Consider the following 16,681-nt stretch of genomic DNA (forward strand, 5'->3'; position numbering starts at 1 on the left):
ACCTCCTTTGGGAAGCCCACTCTTGAGAAAACTGCAATTAGGGCTTTTGCCACCACAGGTGCTGTGGTGGTCCTCAGGGGAATAGCTTCGGGATACCTGGTGGCATGATCCACTACCACCAGTATAAATCTGTTCCCAGATGCTGTTTGAGGATCCATGGGACCCACAATATCTATTCCAAATCTTTCAAAGGGTACCCCCACCACAGGTAGTGGTATGAGGGGGGCCTTTGTTGTGCCACCTGACTTACCACTGGCTTGGCAAGTGACACAGGAGCGACAAAACTCCTTGACATTTTCTGACATGTGAGGCCAGTGAAAGTGTGAAACAAGCCTGTCCCACGTTTTGTTCTGGCCTAAGTGTCCTGCAAGGGGAATATCATGGGCCAAGGTAAGAAGGAAACCCCTAAACTTCAGAGGTATGACCAACCTCCTGGCTGTACCAGGCTTGGGGTCTCTAGCCTCTGAGTAAAGGAGTCCATCATCCCAATACACAGTATAGGTACCTTGGGCATCGCCAGCAGCCTCAGCAGCAGCCTGCTGTCTGAGGGGTTCAAGTGAAGGGCAATCTAATTGAGCCTGCCTCAGGTCTGCCCTTGAGGGTCCCCCTGTCCCCAGAAACTCAACCTGGTCAGGTTCAAGTTCCTCAGATACAGTCTCCTCTTGGACTGCAGAATCAGTTTCCTGTGAAACCTGATCCTCAACCTGGGGCAAGGTGGAAGGCTCAGCCTTTCCTCTCTTGCTCCGTCTCTTGGGTTGTGGTTGGTCTATTGTTTCAAGATCCACCACTGGTTCAGGAAGGCACTTCTTAGCCTGAGACCTTGTCACTGCAAGGACATGAGCTGAAATCCCTAGCATTTCTGCATGAGTCCTGTACTCCACTTCTGACCAAACTGAGCTTTCAAGATCATTGCCTAACAGACAGTCTACTGGGAGGTCTGCACTCACAACAACTTTCTTTAGGCCATCTACCCCTCCCCAGGAGAAGTTCACAACTGCCACACTATAGGAAGTAGTGGAGTTGCTTGCATTGGTCACTAGGTAACGTTCACCTAGTACAATCTGTCCAGGGTCCACAAAGTCAGGTGTCACCATTGTGACACTGGCACATGTGTCCCTGTAGGCCTGAGCCAGTTTCTCATTGATTAAAGGCGTCTGCCTATATTTGCCCAGGTTACTGGGACTCACTGTAGTGGACAAAGCTAAGTCCACATCATATAGGAGAACTGCCTGAGTAGGGATTCTGACTAGGCCAGATCCTACTTCAGTACCCAGGGTCAACCCTACTACACCCTTTGGCTGTGTTCCACCACTGCTTACTGAACTAGGGGGTGCAGGTGCTTTAGGAGCTGCAGTGGTGGGGACTGGATTTGTCTTGGTCCATTCACTGCCCCAGTGTGAAACTGATTTGCAGGTATTACACCAAGGTTTCTTTGGGCCATTATTCTTCTTTTTCTTGTTTCCATTTTGGGAACCACCCTCCTTATTACTATTTTGGGGGCCTGAAGACTTCTGGTCCTTTTCTTTATCTTTCTGATTTCCACCCTTCTGGTCTGTTTTCTTCTGGTCACCACCTTGGTTCTGGGGTTTCTGCTTAATCCTTGTTCTGACCCATTTGTCTGCCTTCTTTCCCAATTCTTGGGGAGAGGTCAGATCAGAGTCAATAAGGTATTGATGCAACAGCTGGTTTGTACAGTTATTAAGGATCTGTTCTCTCATGATAAGATTGTACAATCCTGTATAGTCTGAAACTTTACTTCCCTGCAACCAACCCTCCAGAGCCTTAGTGGCACAATCTACAAAATCAGCCCAGTCTTGAGTCTGTGCTTTTTGGGTGTCTCTGAACAACAACCTGTATTGCTCAGTGGTTAGGCCAAACCCTTCAATAAGAGCACTCTTCAAGACAGAGTAGTTTTTGGTTTCCTCAGGTCTAACTGTGAGGAGCCTGTCCCTCCCTTTCTCTGAAAAGGAGTACCATAAAATTACAGCCCACTGATCCTGAGGAACCTGCTGTACCATGCAGGCGCTGTCAAGAGCAGTCATCCATTTGTGGATGTCATCCCCTTCCTTGTAGGGGGCCACAATTTTTGTCAGGTTTCTATTATCATAGCTCCTGTCTTTTTCTCTATGAATATTGCTGCCACCAGTGACATCTAAGTCACACAATTTCTGCTCTCTTGCCAAGGCAAGTCTAGCTTGAGCCAGGGCTACCTCCTCCCTCTCTATTTGGAGTTTGACAGCTCTCATCCTGGCCTTATGCTCAATCTTTTGTGAGGCAGTCATACCTCTCTGAGATTCTCTTGAGGCACTAGAAATATGAGAGTCCCCTGATGGAGATCTCACTCTTCTGTTGCCTGGGAGAATGCTCTGGTGGGACCTGGGGAGGTGCTGGCCCTCTCCATTTCCCAGTAGGTTTAAGTTGGCCTGGTTAAGCCTGGCAACTACAACCTGGTTAACCCCTTGATCCTGATCTTCAGGGTCATCTACCTCTGAGTCCTCCTCCTCTTCTACCTCCTCTTCTTCCTCCTCTGGGGTGGTCTCAGTGGCTGTGGGGTCCACTCCATCTCCTGATTCTAAGGGAACTGCATTTGCCTTTTCCAAGTCATCCTGTTCTAGAATGGCTATCAGGGAAGGACTGGTGGGACTTCTGCCCCTTTTTAACCCTCTTGAGATGCACAAGGCAACCAAGTCTTTGTGGGTTAGTTTGTCATAGCTGGAAGTTGCCTGGGTAAGGTCAACTGTCACAGGAACAGACCCTGAGGCTTTTCCTGTGTCAGACATGACTCTAGTGTGGTGTAAGTGATGCACCTACCTACACTAAGTGTTTCCCTACTGTACCTTGCTAGTGAGTTGTAGTCAGGGTGTGCTAATCCCTTTAATCTACAACTACTAAGTTCAGTAGAACTTAAATATGCTAAGCTTTTGATTTATATGTACCTAGAGGTACTTGATGTGATCTTTCAATTTGATAAAAAGATTGCAATGGTAAAACAACAGCAAGCTCAAATCCGCACCTCTGCTCACCAATGTGAGAAGTTGGCCTGATATATAATGTTTCCAATTCTGGAACCACCTTGTATCAGTCCAAACAACCCTTATGGTGTCTGGTTGTAAGTCAACCTTATTAGACAAGCTATCCTAGGGGTAGCATGGACTAAGCAGCCTAAAGGCTTAACTTAAGAGGTCGTGTTAAGCGAGCTGTTTTACCACATACAATCCTGTAATATCAAATGAAAGGACACCACACAAGCATATATTATAAAAATATATGTGTTTATTACTAAAAACAATCCCCAGTATTCTTTATGAATAAAGGGGCACAAGCGTTAAATCAAAAGCACAGTATAACATACAAAGTTGCACAATTTTGGATGAGGCCAAGGGGCCACTCAAACCATATACTAAAAAAATGGTATAAGAGAGACCATTCGATCAGTGGTTAGGCCTAGGGCCTAGGGAATCGCTGGGAGCAGTCGGGACAAGCAATGCTAAAGTCGGGAAAAGCCCGCGGGATTCGGGTGCAGTGCAGAAAGTGCACGCATGCACCAATGTTAACCAATGGTGCGTAAAAGTTAAAAAGTTAAAGTTTAAGGACACTTCCGCTGAACCTAGAGGAACAAAACTTAAGACACAGACCCTAGAGGTGTGTACCAGTGTGGGAACACCGGCGATGCAATGTTACCTCACCCACAGGAAGTGGGTGCACAGGGTCGAAGTTGAGTCGGGTTTCGTCACGCAGGCTCTTGGTGCTTGGAGCTGAAAGGGCTGCAGGCGGGGTGAAAGAGAAGTGTCCGGTGGAGTCCAAGGGTGGACTCAAGTTGAAAAGTACCTGAAAGCAGAGGGGACAGAGTCTGGGTCACTCAGCAGTGACCAGGGTGGAACCAGGACGGAACCAGGCAATGTCGGGCGCAATCAGGTGGTTGTTGAGGAGATTCTCTCCGCTGTCACGTGGGCTCTGGGGCATCTACGAAGTCCAGGAGCAGGTCACAAACTGTCCCACGCAGGCTCTCGCCGTCGGCGCTGTCAGCTTCAAGATTGGAGCAAACAACACTTGGCAAAAGCAATCCACGCGGAACTAGAAGATTGCTTCTCACTCGGACCAGGAGGGTCAGAGTGGGGGCTCCTTTTCAGGGGAGCTGGTGCAAATCTGGAGCAACTAGAATCACAAGTCGAATTTCAAGTTTCTTCGGCACAGGGGCCACAAGCCAGCTGGCAAGTGACCAGACCAACGCGTTGAGCCAAAAGAAGCAGAAGGGCCCCACGCAGCACTCGTCGAGTGTGGAGGGCTGAACTTCGATGCAAGAGTGGCTCAGGGTTGGGGCTTCTCAAACCCCGTGGTACAGCTTCGAGGGTCACTCGTGGGCTGCACGGTCAGCGTCTCGTGGTCTTTTCAAGATGGCGTGCCCCACGCTTCCGGTCGCTTCCACGGGTCTCAGCTCTGCAGGGACTGTGGATCGGGCTGTTAGAAGGCAGGCAAGCTTGATCTCGTTGATCTCTGTCGCTCGAGTTCCGGCGGGAACTGCAACAAAGCAGACATCGAGGGCTGGATGGTGCCTGTTTGCACAGGGTGGTCATTCCTTGACCACAAGGGAGATTCTTCAGTCTTCTACTTTGAGTAGGATGTCGAAGGGTCCAGAGTTTCGTTTCTTATGTTTCATCAGGATAATCTGAAGTGCATTGGCACTGCTCCCACTCTTATTCGAATCTGGGGGGCTGGATTACCTGCTAGGTCCCCTCCTATGGGTGGGACCCAGGAAGTGGGTGGATACACCCCCTTCCTTTGATCCTGGCCACGCTGGGACGGGGGCTGGAGTGCCCCAGAACCGGTTTGGCCGGATTATGCAAGGGGCAGCCTGGTGCTCCCCATGCAGTGTCTGGTTTCTTTCAAACCTCCCTGCTACAATCCACTATCTCCTGTCTGGGGGGTTGTAACACCGCCCTGCGACAGGAAACCCTTTGTCCTGGCCCCTTGGGCTGAGTTTCAGTCAGCTTCAGGGGGTCAGACTTGTGTCTGTGGCAGAAGCATCCATTTTGTGGATCTGAGGCCCTTTTAGAAATTAACCGCATTTAAGTAAAGTAACATGTCTTACCCCTCTAGAGGGGTGGAATGCTATCCCCGTCGCCAGAACTGGCGAGGGGAGAGTATTCCAAATCGTATGACACCTTACACGACATGTTTTGATAAAGCCAAACCAGAGTTGCTATTTAACCGCGAGGATTATAATGCACTTAAGAGTATATGGTATGGCATTATCCTGAAACAGCTTAGGGATTTGTTCCCGACGGCTGCAGACAGGCTCAGCTCATGCTAGAGCTCCATCTCACATTAAACCACGCACTCTGCCTCCAGGATTGATGAGGCCTTCCATAGGAGTGGCTCACAGGTTTATATGTGTCCAGATATAGGTTTAGATATAGGTATACTACATCTAAGCAAGGGGTGATTACACCACCTTGCCCCAGCTGAGTGATCAGCCAGTTGTGTCAATTTAAGAACCAGCCAGGGGTGGCAAAAGATATGCTGCAGCCCCTGGTAGGCCTTGGTGGCACCTATGCCCTGGGCACCTATAGTGCATGGTACAGGGGCTGACAAGGAGTCCATTTCCAATTGTGGTATGTACCTATAGCACATGTATTAATAATTTAGAGAGAGAACAGCAGGCTGGGGGTCTGATTAGCAGGCCCACAGCCTCAGTAGTCTAAAACCAGTGAAGCAAAAAGCAAAAATTTGGGGTGACCATAGGATAGCAGACCCTACTCTCCTACAGCAGTCAAACAGATAGGAATCGAGAGCAGCAGAGGGAGGTGACAACTCTTGATGCCCCAATTATGGAGCTGGATAAGCAGCTGTTCTGTCCTTCTGCTCAGACTGAGCTAGAGGAAGTTGGAAAAACTTGAATAGCTGCACTGGCTGCATTTATCAGTGGAGGGACAAATCTAGCAAGGTCCTTCATCGGTTAAGTTTGACTGCAGTTCGGCGAGAAACCTTTGCCTACATAACCAATGATGGTTCCCATATCCAAGATTATCAGAAAAAGCTGGTTACTTAACTTCATATTATGCATCTTTGTACCCTGGCACCTCTGTGCCAGATGTGTTTGACCTGCAGGTTGTCATTGGAGACCTCCCATCACACTCTGAAGGTTCTTGAGAGAGAGATCACCATGGAGGAGCTCAGCGAGACTCTTGGACACCTACAGTAGAACTCCAGGGCACAGTGGGTTTCCTACTGAATTCTTTATGCCATTCAAGTCCCAGCTACTGGAGCCTCTAGGGGCAGTATTTGCTGAGATGGCTTAGGGAGGGGCTCTTCTCTTAGATCTTTGCACTTCAGACATATTGGGCATCCGTAAACCAGGGCTGCCCCCGGACTGCTGTATTAGGAGAGTTTACAAGCCCATTAAGTTGGTTAATGGACTGCCTGGGGCTCATGAACCTTTCCTAGCAGAGTTCCTCAAGGCCTTTAGCTCCGTGGGATGGGAATACCTTTTCACCTTATTGGCTTAAGGGAACTTCAGTCCTAAAGTTACCAGTTGACTCCATCTGATCTATGCAGATCTGGTGGCATGGGTGTAGAAAGGGTGCTCAATATTGGACTTCTTCCTTGTGCAGCAAGGCACCTGTCAGGACTGTCCATTGTCCCTGCTCCTCTTTGCAGTGGCAATAGAGCACCTGGCCCCGAATATATGCCCTGATGTCGGGTTTTTGAGTGAACATCAGAGATCATAGATCAGGTGGCATTACATGCCAATTATGTCATGATTTTCCTTATTGAGCACTAAGACTCAGGACCTCAACCCTTCACATATTTTGGATTTTGGGGGAATTCTCAGGACTGACAATCAATAAGGGTCAATCTTTCCTGTACCTTAATCAGATCTCCTGCTTTGGCATTGCTTTGGCACTACTTAGGTTGTCCGACATTCAAATCCAAAGTGAAGACATTCAATAACTTGGGGCGTAAATTATGCTGGATACCCAGGTAGTCTGGGACACAAATCGAGATTGCACAGAGACTTGAGTTTCACTTCCATTGTCCTTTCCAGGTCGATCATTCATTTTCAAGATGGTAGTGTCTGTTATATCAGCTTCAGAACTACCCATACCTCATTCTTCAATATTTATTCATGCAGCTTGATGCCCTATTTTGGGACTTCTTAGCAGACACTAACATCACCTCTTATTATAGGGCATCCCATCTGGTCATCATAAATGAATGGTTGCTTGACAGCCAAGGCGACCCAGCTTTCACTATCACAAATTAGGTAGGGGTCTCACTTCTTCACTTTCTATATGATGGGGTGGCCTCCCCTTGCTTCCTCCGCCACAACAATAGTACTAGCTATCTGACATGACAAGACTAGGGCACTGTCTTGGGAGTGTTGTAATGTAACAAGAGACTCCCTTGTGGTGTGGAAGTCGACGGGGTCAAGTATTCATGTTGCAGGCTGTCAGGAGGTGGAATATTATTGGAATGTCCAAGCTTGATAAGGTTATGACTGGAACTATGATGAAATCTTTTGCAGGCTAAATATAACCTTCATAGATTACAGTTTTGTTGCTATCTGCAGCTCCGTTATGCACTCTGACCTTACATAGTATAGCTAGAGGATCCTTCAGAATACAGCACACTGGAGGTTAAGATTTTGCTGACAGACCTTGTGGACAATAAATTATCAAAAGTGTAAAGATATCTGGTCAATAATTCACCTGACACATTTTACAAGTTGTGGGAGGCATGTGAACGTGACTTGAGCCCTCTGACAGAAGATGACTGGTGGGAGGTGGGTTCCTCCCCCAGGGAAGCCATGATTGCTTCTTAGTTTAGGGCCATTCGATTGAAAGACCTACACCTGGTCTAGTACATGATGGGAGGGCTTTGAAGGATGGTTGTGACTGTCATGGCAGATAACATGCAGTGTCACAATCAGGCCTGGGGGTAGTTTGTGGAGTTCCACAAGGTGAAACTCCGCACAGAGTTCCATAAGTGTTGGAGTGCAGTGCAAACTGCTGTTCTTGCTGATCTTCCTGCTGCTCTAGTAGAAATTCCACCCAAATGGCAGCTCCAGCTCGCCAACTTACGGTTGGCGTGTGCGAGCAGGGACAAAAACTCTTCTGCACTAATCTCCATGAACAGAGTGGAGTTCACCGCCCAGGCCTAGTCACAATCCGAAAGCAGAGTACATTTGTACTGCTTGGTCCTGCACATGATAGGCCCCCTTCTGGAACAAAGTGCTTGATTGCCTGGAAAAGTTGTAAGTTTTGGATGATTCCAATAGACCCAAAGGTCATTATCCTCCATATATCCAAAAGTTTAGACATTAATAATATCTGCTGGACCTACTATGGCTAGGCATTATTGCAGCTTACAAAGATATAGCCAGGTGATGGAAGGCTGCTGACCCAACTTCCCTGGAGCTTTAGAAGCCGGACTTTGACCACTGCATGAACCTGGAATACCTTAGCTGAGGGGCTACTCTTTTCGCAACTACACCCTAGAATTTTTTTCCTGAGCCCGTTAAGGAGCCCAGACAGTCCCTGGAAGATAGGTTACAAGACTTTCATAGGTAGGTTCACATATTTGGGTATGAAAAAAGCCCAGGAACCTGCAACTGATTTTGCTACACAAACTCAAGTACTCTTATTCTGTGGGGAAACGTTTGTTTGCCTCCACTGTGTAGCAATTGTATGCTTTTTGGTCTGTTTGTATGTCTCAAAAACCAAATAAAGTTTCACACAAAAGCAGAAAGAAAGATATGATAGTGAGTTTTAGCACTTTTCTATGGCGCTTTCATTTCAAAGAAAGACATTGTAGGATAAAACCCATGGTTGCATACTAACCTCTTCACCATATATCTAAACCTACTTTTCTAACTATTAGAAATGGTCTTTTCTGCAGGGTTACCCCTAAATCTTTTGACTTCCTCCTCCCATTTTTGCTGAATTATTTTTTGTTGGCTCTAGGATTCTGGACAATTTACGTCTGCTAACTAGTGCTAACATGCATATGCTCTGTAATCAAAATATAATAACATCAGCTTATCCACAATTGGCACATTAAGTTTACTTATAAGAACCTAGTAAAGTGTACTACATGTGTCCAGGGCCTGCAAACTAAATGCCTCTAGTGGGCCTGCAATCCTGATTGTGCCTCCCCCTTCAGTAGCTCTTTAAACATGGCTCAGGCCTGCAACTGCAGAGCCTGAGTGTGCAGTTGTTTGCATTTTGACCAGGCAAGTTCACCTACTTGCCAGGCACAAGCCATCCCTTTTACTACAAATAGGTCACCACAAGGTAGGCCCTAGGCAGCCCTAAGGGCAGGGTTTCAGTGTTTTCAAAAGGCAGGACATGTACTTTTAGTGTTTACATGTCCTGGTAGTGAAAAACTGATATATTTGTTTTTCACTACTGCAAGGCCTATCTCTCTCATAGGTTAACAAGAGGGTTGCTTTTAAGTGTAATTTCCAAATGGGAAAAGATAGAGGTTTGTAGTTGTGTGTCTCTGTAATTTAAAATCACAACTGCTGGTGAAGTCAGATTTTAAATTGTAAGTCTGAAAATGCCACATTTAGAAATCTGGAATTGTCTTACTTTAACCATTCTGTGCCTCTGTCTGTCTCTGAATACATGTTTGGTTTGGGTGACAGCTGGGCTTTATGCATTCTCTCTAAACAGTCACTAAAAGGGAGCTGGGGTGTGCCATTGGCATCCTGGTGGACCATCACCAGGCTGATGGGCAATCCTGAAGTAGTTTGGGAGGGAGGAGCTGACACTTGCACCCCAATAGGGTTTGTGCCTGTCCTCACACAAGGAGCTGCCTACCCCCTTGTAGTGAGACTGGCACCAGGGCAGAAAAGAGAGGGACCATGCGATCTTTAAAGGCCTCTTTGAAGTCTTTCCTCCTTCACAGGCACATTTGGGTGTAAGTACTGGACCCCTGGCATCCTCAAATCAGACCTTTGCTCGAAACAATTACATTCTGCCTGGAAGAAGAGCTGATGTGCTGTAGGAGGGACTTCCAGTTTGCAACCTGCTCTCCTGTGTTGACCTGTTGCCTGCTGCTTCTTGCCTAGGAGTGAGAAGGACTGGACCTGTTCTCTACATTCTCAAACCCAAGTTTCTCCAGGGGCACATTGGCTTGCCTCCTGTTCTTTGAAGTATCAGGGTCACACAAGACTTCTTGCAACACTGATGGTGCTGTTGGACTCTGCCATCTGTGAGTCCTACCCTTGCCTGAGGTGCCCTCTCCAGTCCTTGTCCTCAGAAGTGGGTTTGGCTGCTGTTTTAAGCAAAAATCAATGCAGTGACCCCTTTTTGTGGATCCGACGCAGTGCCCTCCGGTGTGACACAGTGGTCGATTTGACGATGACGTGGGTCCTGACTGCAAGATTGGACAACAACACAGCACTGACTTGAAGATGCCACTGTGAGGCCAAACTCCGACGCATCGACCCAAATGCGTGAGATAGAACTGATTCATCAAGTCCTCAATGTAGAACCTTGCTCCATACAAAAGTACTTGTTCAACCGGACCTGCGTGGGTCCTGTAGCCAGCCTGCCATCCATTGTAGTCAGCCTGAATTTTGGATTTACCTTTGTCTAGCATGACCTTCAGCAACCTTTTAGCGTTATTGAGTTCCAAGTACTGTGTTCTGGATCGAATCTTTAAAACTTCATACCTTGACTTGTCATTTTGATCTTATTTTTCTCAGAAAAATATCATGGACCTGCGTGGGTCCTGTAGCCAGCCTGCCATCCATTGTAGTCAGCCTGAATTTTGGATTTACCTTTGTCTAGCATGACCTTCAGCAACCTTTTAGCGTTATTGAGTTCCCAGTACTGTGTTCTGGGTCGAATCTTTAAAACTTCATACCTTGACTTGTCATTTTGATCTTATTTTTCTCAGAAAAATATCATCTATTTTTCTGAAGTGTTTTCACTGTGTTATGGTAATCCAAGTGTGGCACAAATACTTTAAAAATTGCCTCTTAAATTACGCCTGACTGCTCTGTTCCAATGTATCAGATGGTGAGCACAGGTTAATTTAGGTTGTGTATCGGAATTACCAGAACTTAGATTGTGGCTCCTGCTTAGGCAGGGTTTATACTCTGCCAACCAGTAACCTCAGTTTTTTAACACTAAGCAACCGTGCCTTGCAAGCTATGGCTTGCATGTAGGCCTGAAGAGATAATGGAAAATGCGAAAATACAAGCCTTAATTTTGGTTGTCCTATTAGCTATAAAAACTAAGGGCCACATTTGCAAAAAACTGAAGCATCAGCATTGATGCATCAGTGTCCTTGTGCCTGCACCAAATGTCCTTGCACCATCATGAATGCACTGTATTTACATTACAGAAGCCAATGTCACAAGAAGTTAAGAGATGCATCAGAAATTCTGACGTATCTGTTAGCACTAAAATAACGCATTGCTGGAGTTTGTCATAAAACTAATGCAACTCCAGCAATGCGTCAGAATATATAAGCGACCACAGTTAAAAAGCCCTGCGTCAATCCTTACGCCTGGTCTAAGCAGGCGTAAGGATTGTGACCCAGTCAAGTCATAGAGTGATGGAGTGAAATGTAAATTTCACTGTGCCATTTCTACATGGCTTTTTTGCGTGGCAAAGCCTGCCCTTCATACATTATACCTGCCACAGGTATAATGTGATGCAGAGCTCTACAAACTGACTTATGGGACCTAATGTGTCAGTTTGTGGATATGGGGCAGGGTGGCGTACTAATTGCGCAGCCACTGCGTAAACAAAAGAGTGGCCCAGCCGCGACGCAAGGGGCTTGTAAAGAAATGAAGTTCCTGATGTCAGGTACCCAGCTGTCAATTCTAGTACTGAAGAAATAATAACCTTAACACTGATTAAAAGTTATCCTTGAAAAATGTATTCGTCATATAATAATGCTTATTGTCCTATATTATTTCACAGAAGCTACTACAGAGAAGTTTGAAAAACCTGAAAAGCTTGAACCAATAAGAAAACACAAAGGTAATACATTGTCAATGCTCTGGATGATTTTTATGGATATGCACAATATTCTGTGGATTTCACTCCACTTTCATTAATGACCAACACATAACAACGAGTATTTTTGAACTTCGAGTTTCCCTTTCTCTCCTATAGGGAAGGTAGTTACAAATGTGATAGCATTAAAGGTGGCTGACATTTTTCACTTGCTGAGTGAAACCAGCAGAATATAACACTTTTTTATTTCAAAATAATGTTAGCTTTTCCTTAGCTTTTCATATAAAATGTAAGGGGGAGAGGATTTGGCCTAACAGCTAGGGCGGTCGACCCCAAATCTGGGGAACCGGGTTCAAGTCTCGGCAAGGACGTGCAACGTCCTGTGATTCTGGGCAAATCATTTTGGGGCTTATTTAAGAGCCCTTGCATCCCTTTTGCGCCGCCGGTGCGTCACATTTTGTGACGCACCAGCGACGTAAAAATGCGTCATGTTGCGTCATATTTACAAATTGACGCATCTAGGTAGATGTGTCACTTTGTAAACCCCTGCGCCACATTATACCTGTGCCAGGTATAATGTATGCAGGGACAGATTTACAAGCCCCTTGCAACACTTTTGCGCTGCCATTGTGTCACTTTTGTGATGCAATGGCTACACAAAAAATCCGGCAAATTTACAACGTGACGCATCTAGGGAGATGCGTCACGTTGTAAAGCCCTGCGTGACATTATACCTGCATGAGGTATAATGTATGCATGGTAGGTGTTCCCACGCGGAAAAGCCTTGTAAAAGTGATATAGTAAAATTTACAAGATTTCAATGCATTACTTTTAGGACGCCACTGCGTCAAAACCTTACGCCTGCTTCAAGCAGGCCTATGGAGTGTCGCAGTGTATTGGGAATAGGCTGTAACACGCATTGCTGGAGTTGCGTCGTGCTTGTGACACGAATCCAGCAATGCGTGACTTTTCCGTCAACAGATGGGTCAGAATTTCTGACGCATCTGTCAATCCTTGTGCCATATGCGCTGTATTGTAAATAAGTTTAGAAAAAACAATGGTTCAGAGGTGGCCCTAAGGCTCCAAAGGGAGACACTATCAGGAAAAATGTTTACAATGTTATTTAATCACATTGAAGTATCTAACGAGGCACAGGTGCAAAATTGTCTTGTAAGGTAAGGTATTTATTAACAAAACACAGTTGAAAATACTTAAATAGTATTCAGGTGCTCACATATAAGTGTAAAAAAGCGTGAAGTGACAAAGTGAGGGTGAATTAAAATCTTGACATCGCATTGACAACAAGAAATTGGAAATTCAGACGAATTAACAAAATGTAAGGAGTTCCTGTTGTAGGGGGTCAACGGCGTTTCGATCTCATGACATTGAGATCATCTTCAGGGCTATAGGTGAGGAGTCTCAATTAGTCACAATGGGTAGGGGCACAATGGCAGCGGGGTCAGTCACCGCAGAGAATCAGTGGAGTTAATTCTGGGTTATCTCAGGGTAGGGCATAGATCAGAGGCCATCCTGTCAATTACGGTGCACAGACATAATATCGACTCCAAAATATCGTTTGGACAGAATATCGAGTTTTAAATATCGTTCGGAGAAAATATCGACAGGACAGAATATCGACAGCCAAAATATCGTTTTTAAGGTAAGTGAAGTAATATCGACTGTAAATAATATAGAAAGTGAAAATATCCAAGTATATAATCTAGATAGTAAAAAATATCGTTTTTTAAATAATATGTAATTATTTATAGTGTTTTTATGTTATAATATGTGTGAAAAGTGTCATTTTATGTTATAATTATTTTTAATTAATGATTTTTTTTAAATTATTGTGTAATTTTATTCTGTAGCGGGTTGTGGGTTTATAGGGGAATAGGGTGGGAAGTAATTTAATTATAATTAATTAAATATGTCAATTTATTAATTGGTAGTAATAATTAATTAATTGGTAATTAAATAATATATGTTAATTATTTAAAATTTAATTGGTAATTAATTTAATTTAATTTATTAATTGCTAATTATGTAAATTAAAATAATGTATTTCCTGTAGCGGGTTGTGGGTTTATAGGGGAATAGGGTGGGAAGTAATTTAATTATTATTTATTAAATATGTAAATGTATTAATTGGTAGTAATATTTAATTAATTGGTAATTAAATAATATTTGTTAATTAATTAAAATGTAATTGGTAATTAATTTAATTTAATTGATTAATTGCTAATTATGTTAAATTAAAGGGGTATTTTTAGGGTTCAGGGTCAGTTTTTAGTTTTTGGGTAAAGGGGTATTTTTAGGGTTCAGGGTCAGTTTTTAGTTTTTGGGTAAAGGGGTATTTTTAGGGTTCAGGTTCAGTTTTTAGTTTTTGGGTAAAGGGGTATTTTTAGGGTTCAGGGTCAGTTTTGGGTTTTTGGGTAAAGGGGTATTTTTAGGGTTCAGGGTCAGTTTTTAGTTTTTGGGTAAAGGGGTATTTTTAGGGTTCAGGGTCAGTTTTTAGTTTTTGGGTAAAGGGGTATTTTTAGGGTTCAGGGTCAGTTTTTGTTTTTTGGGTAAAGGGGTATTTTTAGGGTTCAGGGTCAGTTTTTAGTTTTTGGGTAAAGGGGTATTTTTAGGGTTCAGGGTCAGTTTTTAGTTTTTGGGTAAAGGGGTATTTTTAGGGTTCAGGGTCAGTTTTGGGTTTTTGGGTAAAGGGTTTTTTTAGGGTTCAGGGTCAGTTTGGGGTTTTTGGGGTACAGGGGTACAGTGTAAAAATAAAGTAAAATTAAATTTACATTAATTTAATTTAATGACATTAAATTAAATTAAATTATATTTAAATAATTTTAAATAATTTAAATTAAAAAAATTATTATATACTTACCAATACTTACGTTGTAATGGTAGTGCGTTGTAAAAGTTGCGTTGTAACGTCATATATCCACTGTTGCACTCTTTGCAGTGGGAATAGTAATTTTTACTCTTTTGTATTTGTACGTTAATAATATTGGCTATTATTTAATTAAATTTTGTTACTATATATATATATGTTTTAAGAAATATGATTAAAAAAATATTATTTTTTTACTTTCATTAATTATTTAATTATTAAAAGTTATTTTAAGTATTGTTAATTATATTTTAGTAATTAATTTTTTATATTAATGTAATTAAACATTGTTTTTATTAAAGTGGATATTTTTTACAACTATATTTTTGTAAACGATATTTTGTACTCGATATTTTTGTACTTACCTGTTTGTACATACAAACTCGATATTTTGGTTGTAGATATTTTTTCCTCGATATTTTGGGTAGTCGCTATTTTGGCAGTCGATATTATTTCAGTGATCCGTCAATTACGTCGGAAGCTAGTGCCCAATGCTCTGCCACAAGGGTAGTAATTAAGATTGAATTATCTCAAGGTGGGGCGTAAAGTCTGGATGGAAGCTAGAGCACAATTCGCAACCAGAGGGGGGATGTTAACATGTATATCCACTTGGCTTCATAAGCTGTGGGTCTGGCTAGAGGCGGTATAATCAAGGTGACTATAGTAACTCAGGTCAGTAGTACCTGTAGTGGAAGGCCGAAACCGATTTAGAGAGCTGTATATCGTAGGTGGCGCCAGTGAGGCTAGCCGCTACTATTGAATCTGTAACTGGTAAGTTGATCCTGTTACACCGGGACAAATTCCAGGTTTAGTTCTAATGATTAAGTCGAAGGTACGAGTGAAGAGTACCTTATAATTAGGGCCATTGTTACTTAATAGGCCGCTGTGGATGTATTTAATTAACCCTTTTGGTGCTCATGACGGCTCCACGCTGTCATGAGTCACGGTAGGCGTGTGCTCATGACAGCGTGGAGCTGTTATGCAGCAGCCGCTCCTCCCACGCGGCATTAATTTCCCACCTGTGCAGGAGAATTAATGAGTGGGCAAGGTGCTGATGGCACCACGCTGTCATGAGCACACGCCACCCGTGAGGTATGATGGCGTGAAGCCATCATGAGCACCGAAGCCCCACACCCACCCCCTAACCCCTCCCCCCGTGCCGTGGCAAAATTTGCTGTGCAGGGAAGGGATTAAGAATCTGGTTGCATGGTTAGAACTCAGCCCGCGCTCGGGACGCGATAAGTGCGCTCCTATCACACTTCTGGTGGTCCCACTCGGAGACCCTTGAACTTGTGATGATGAACACCCTCCTTCATGACAGGCAGTATTAATTTAGCAGAGTAATTAAACAACTGGGCACATTCAATAACAGAGTTCTAGATAAGAGAGAAAAGGGTTTTATTACAAAATCTCAATGAAGCAGTACAGTGAAATGCAAAATATATGCCACAAAGGCTCAAATACAGAGTACATAGTCAGGAAATCAGACTTAGGGCCTGATTTAGATCTTGATGGACAGGTTACCTCATCACAACAGGCATCCTGTTTGCCAAAATATGCATCACTGTTGGGATGGAGTAACCTGTCCGCCAGGATCTAAATCAGGCCCTTATTCTAGGTAACAATGAACAACAAAAATCATAGGAGCAACTGACTGTATTTATAGCTGATAGCTGTGCAGGAAAATCTCTGGCTCACCTCCAGAATCAAGTTTTTTTTCACATTTTATGAATAGGTAATAAGCCAAAAATAGCTAAATGAGCATGGTATGGCTAGTGATATCACACAGTGGACAAATCAGAAGTTAAAGTGTTACAACAGT

At 43.9% G+C, this 16,681-nt stretch overlaps 1 protein-coding gene across 1 annotated transcript in view; it reads left to right on the forward strand.

The window, feature by feature from the left end:
- Positions 1-16,681, forward strand: part of TRDN (triadin) — an 865,465-nt gene that overhangs the window by 387,891 nt on the left and 460,893 nt on the right. Inside the window, exon 9 of the mRNA XM_078647890.1 lies at positions 11,940-11,999. Within this exon, the coding sequence (XP_078504016.1) occupies positions 11,940-11,999 (60 nt within the window). The remainder of the gene's footprint in view (positions 1-11,939; positions 12,000-16,681) is intronic.

This window comes from Lissotriton helveticus, chromosome 6 (genome assembly GCF_964261635.1).
Source record: "Lissotriton helveticus chromosome 6, aLisHel1.1, whole genome shotgun sequence".
Lineage (NCBI taxonomy): Eukaryota > Metazoa > Chordata > Amphibia > Caudata > Salamandridae > Lissotriton > Lissotriton helveticus.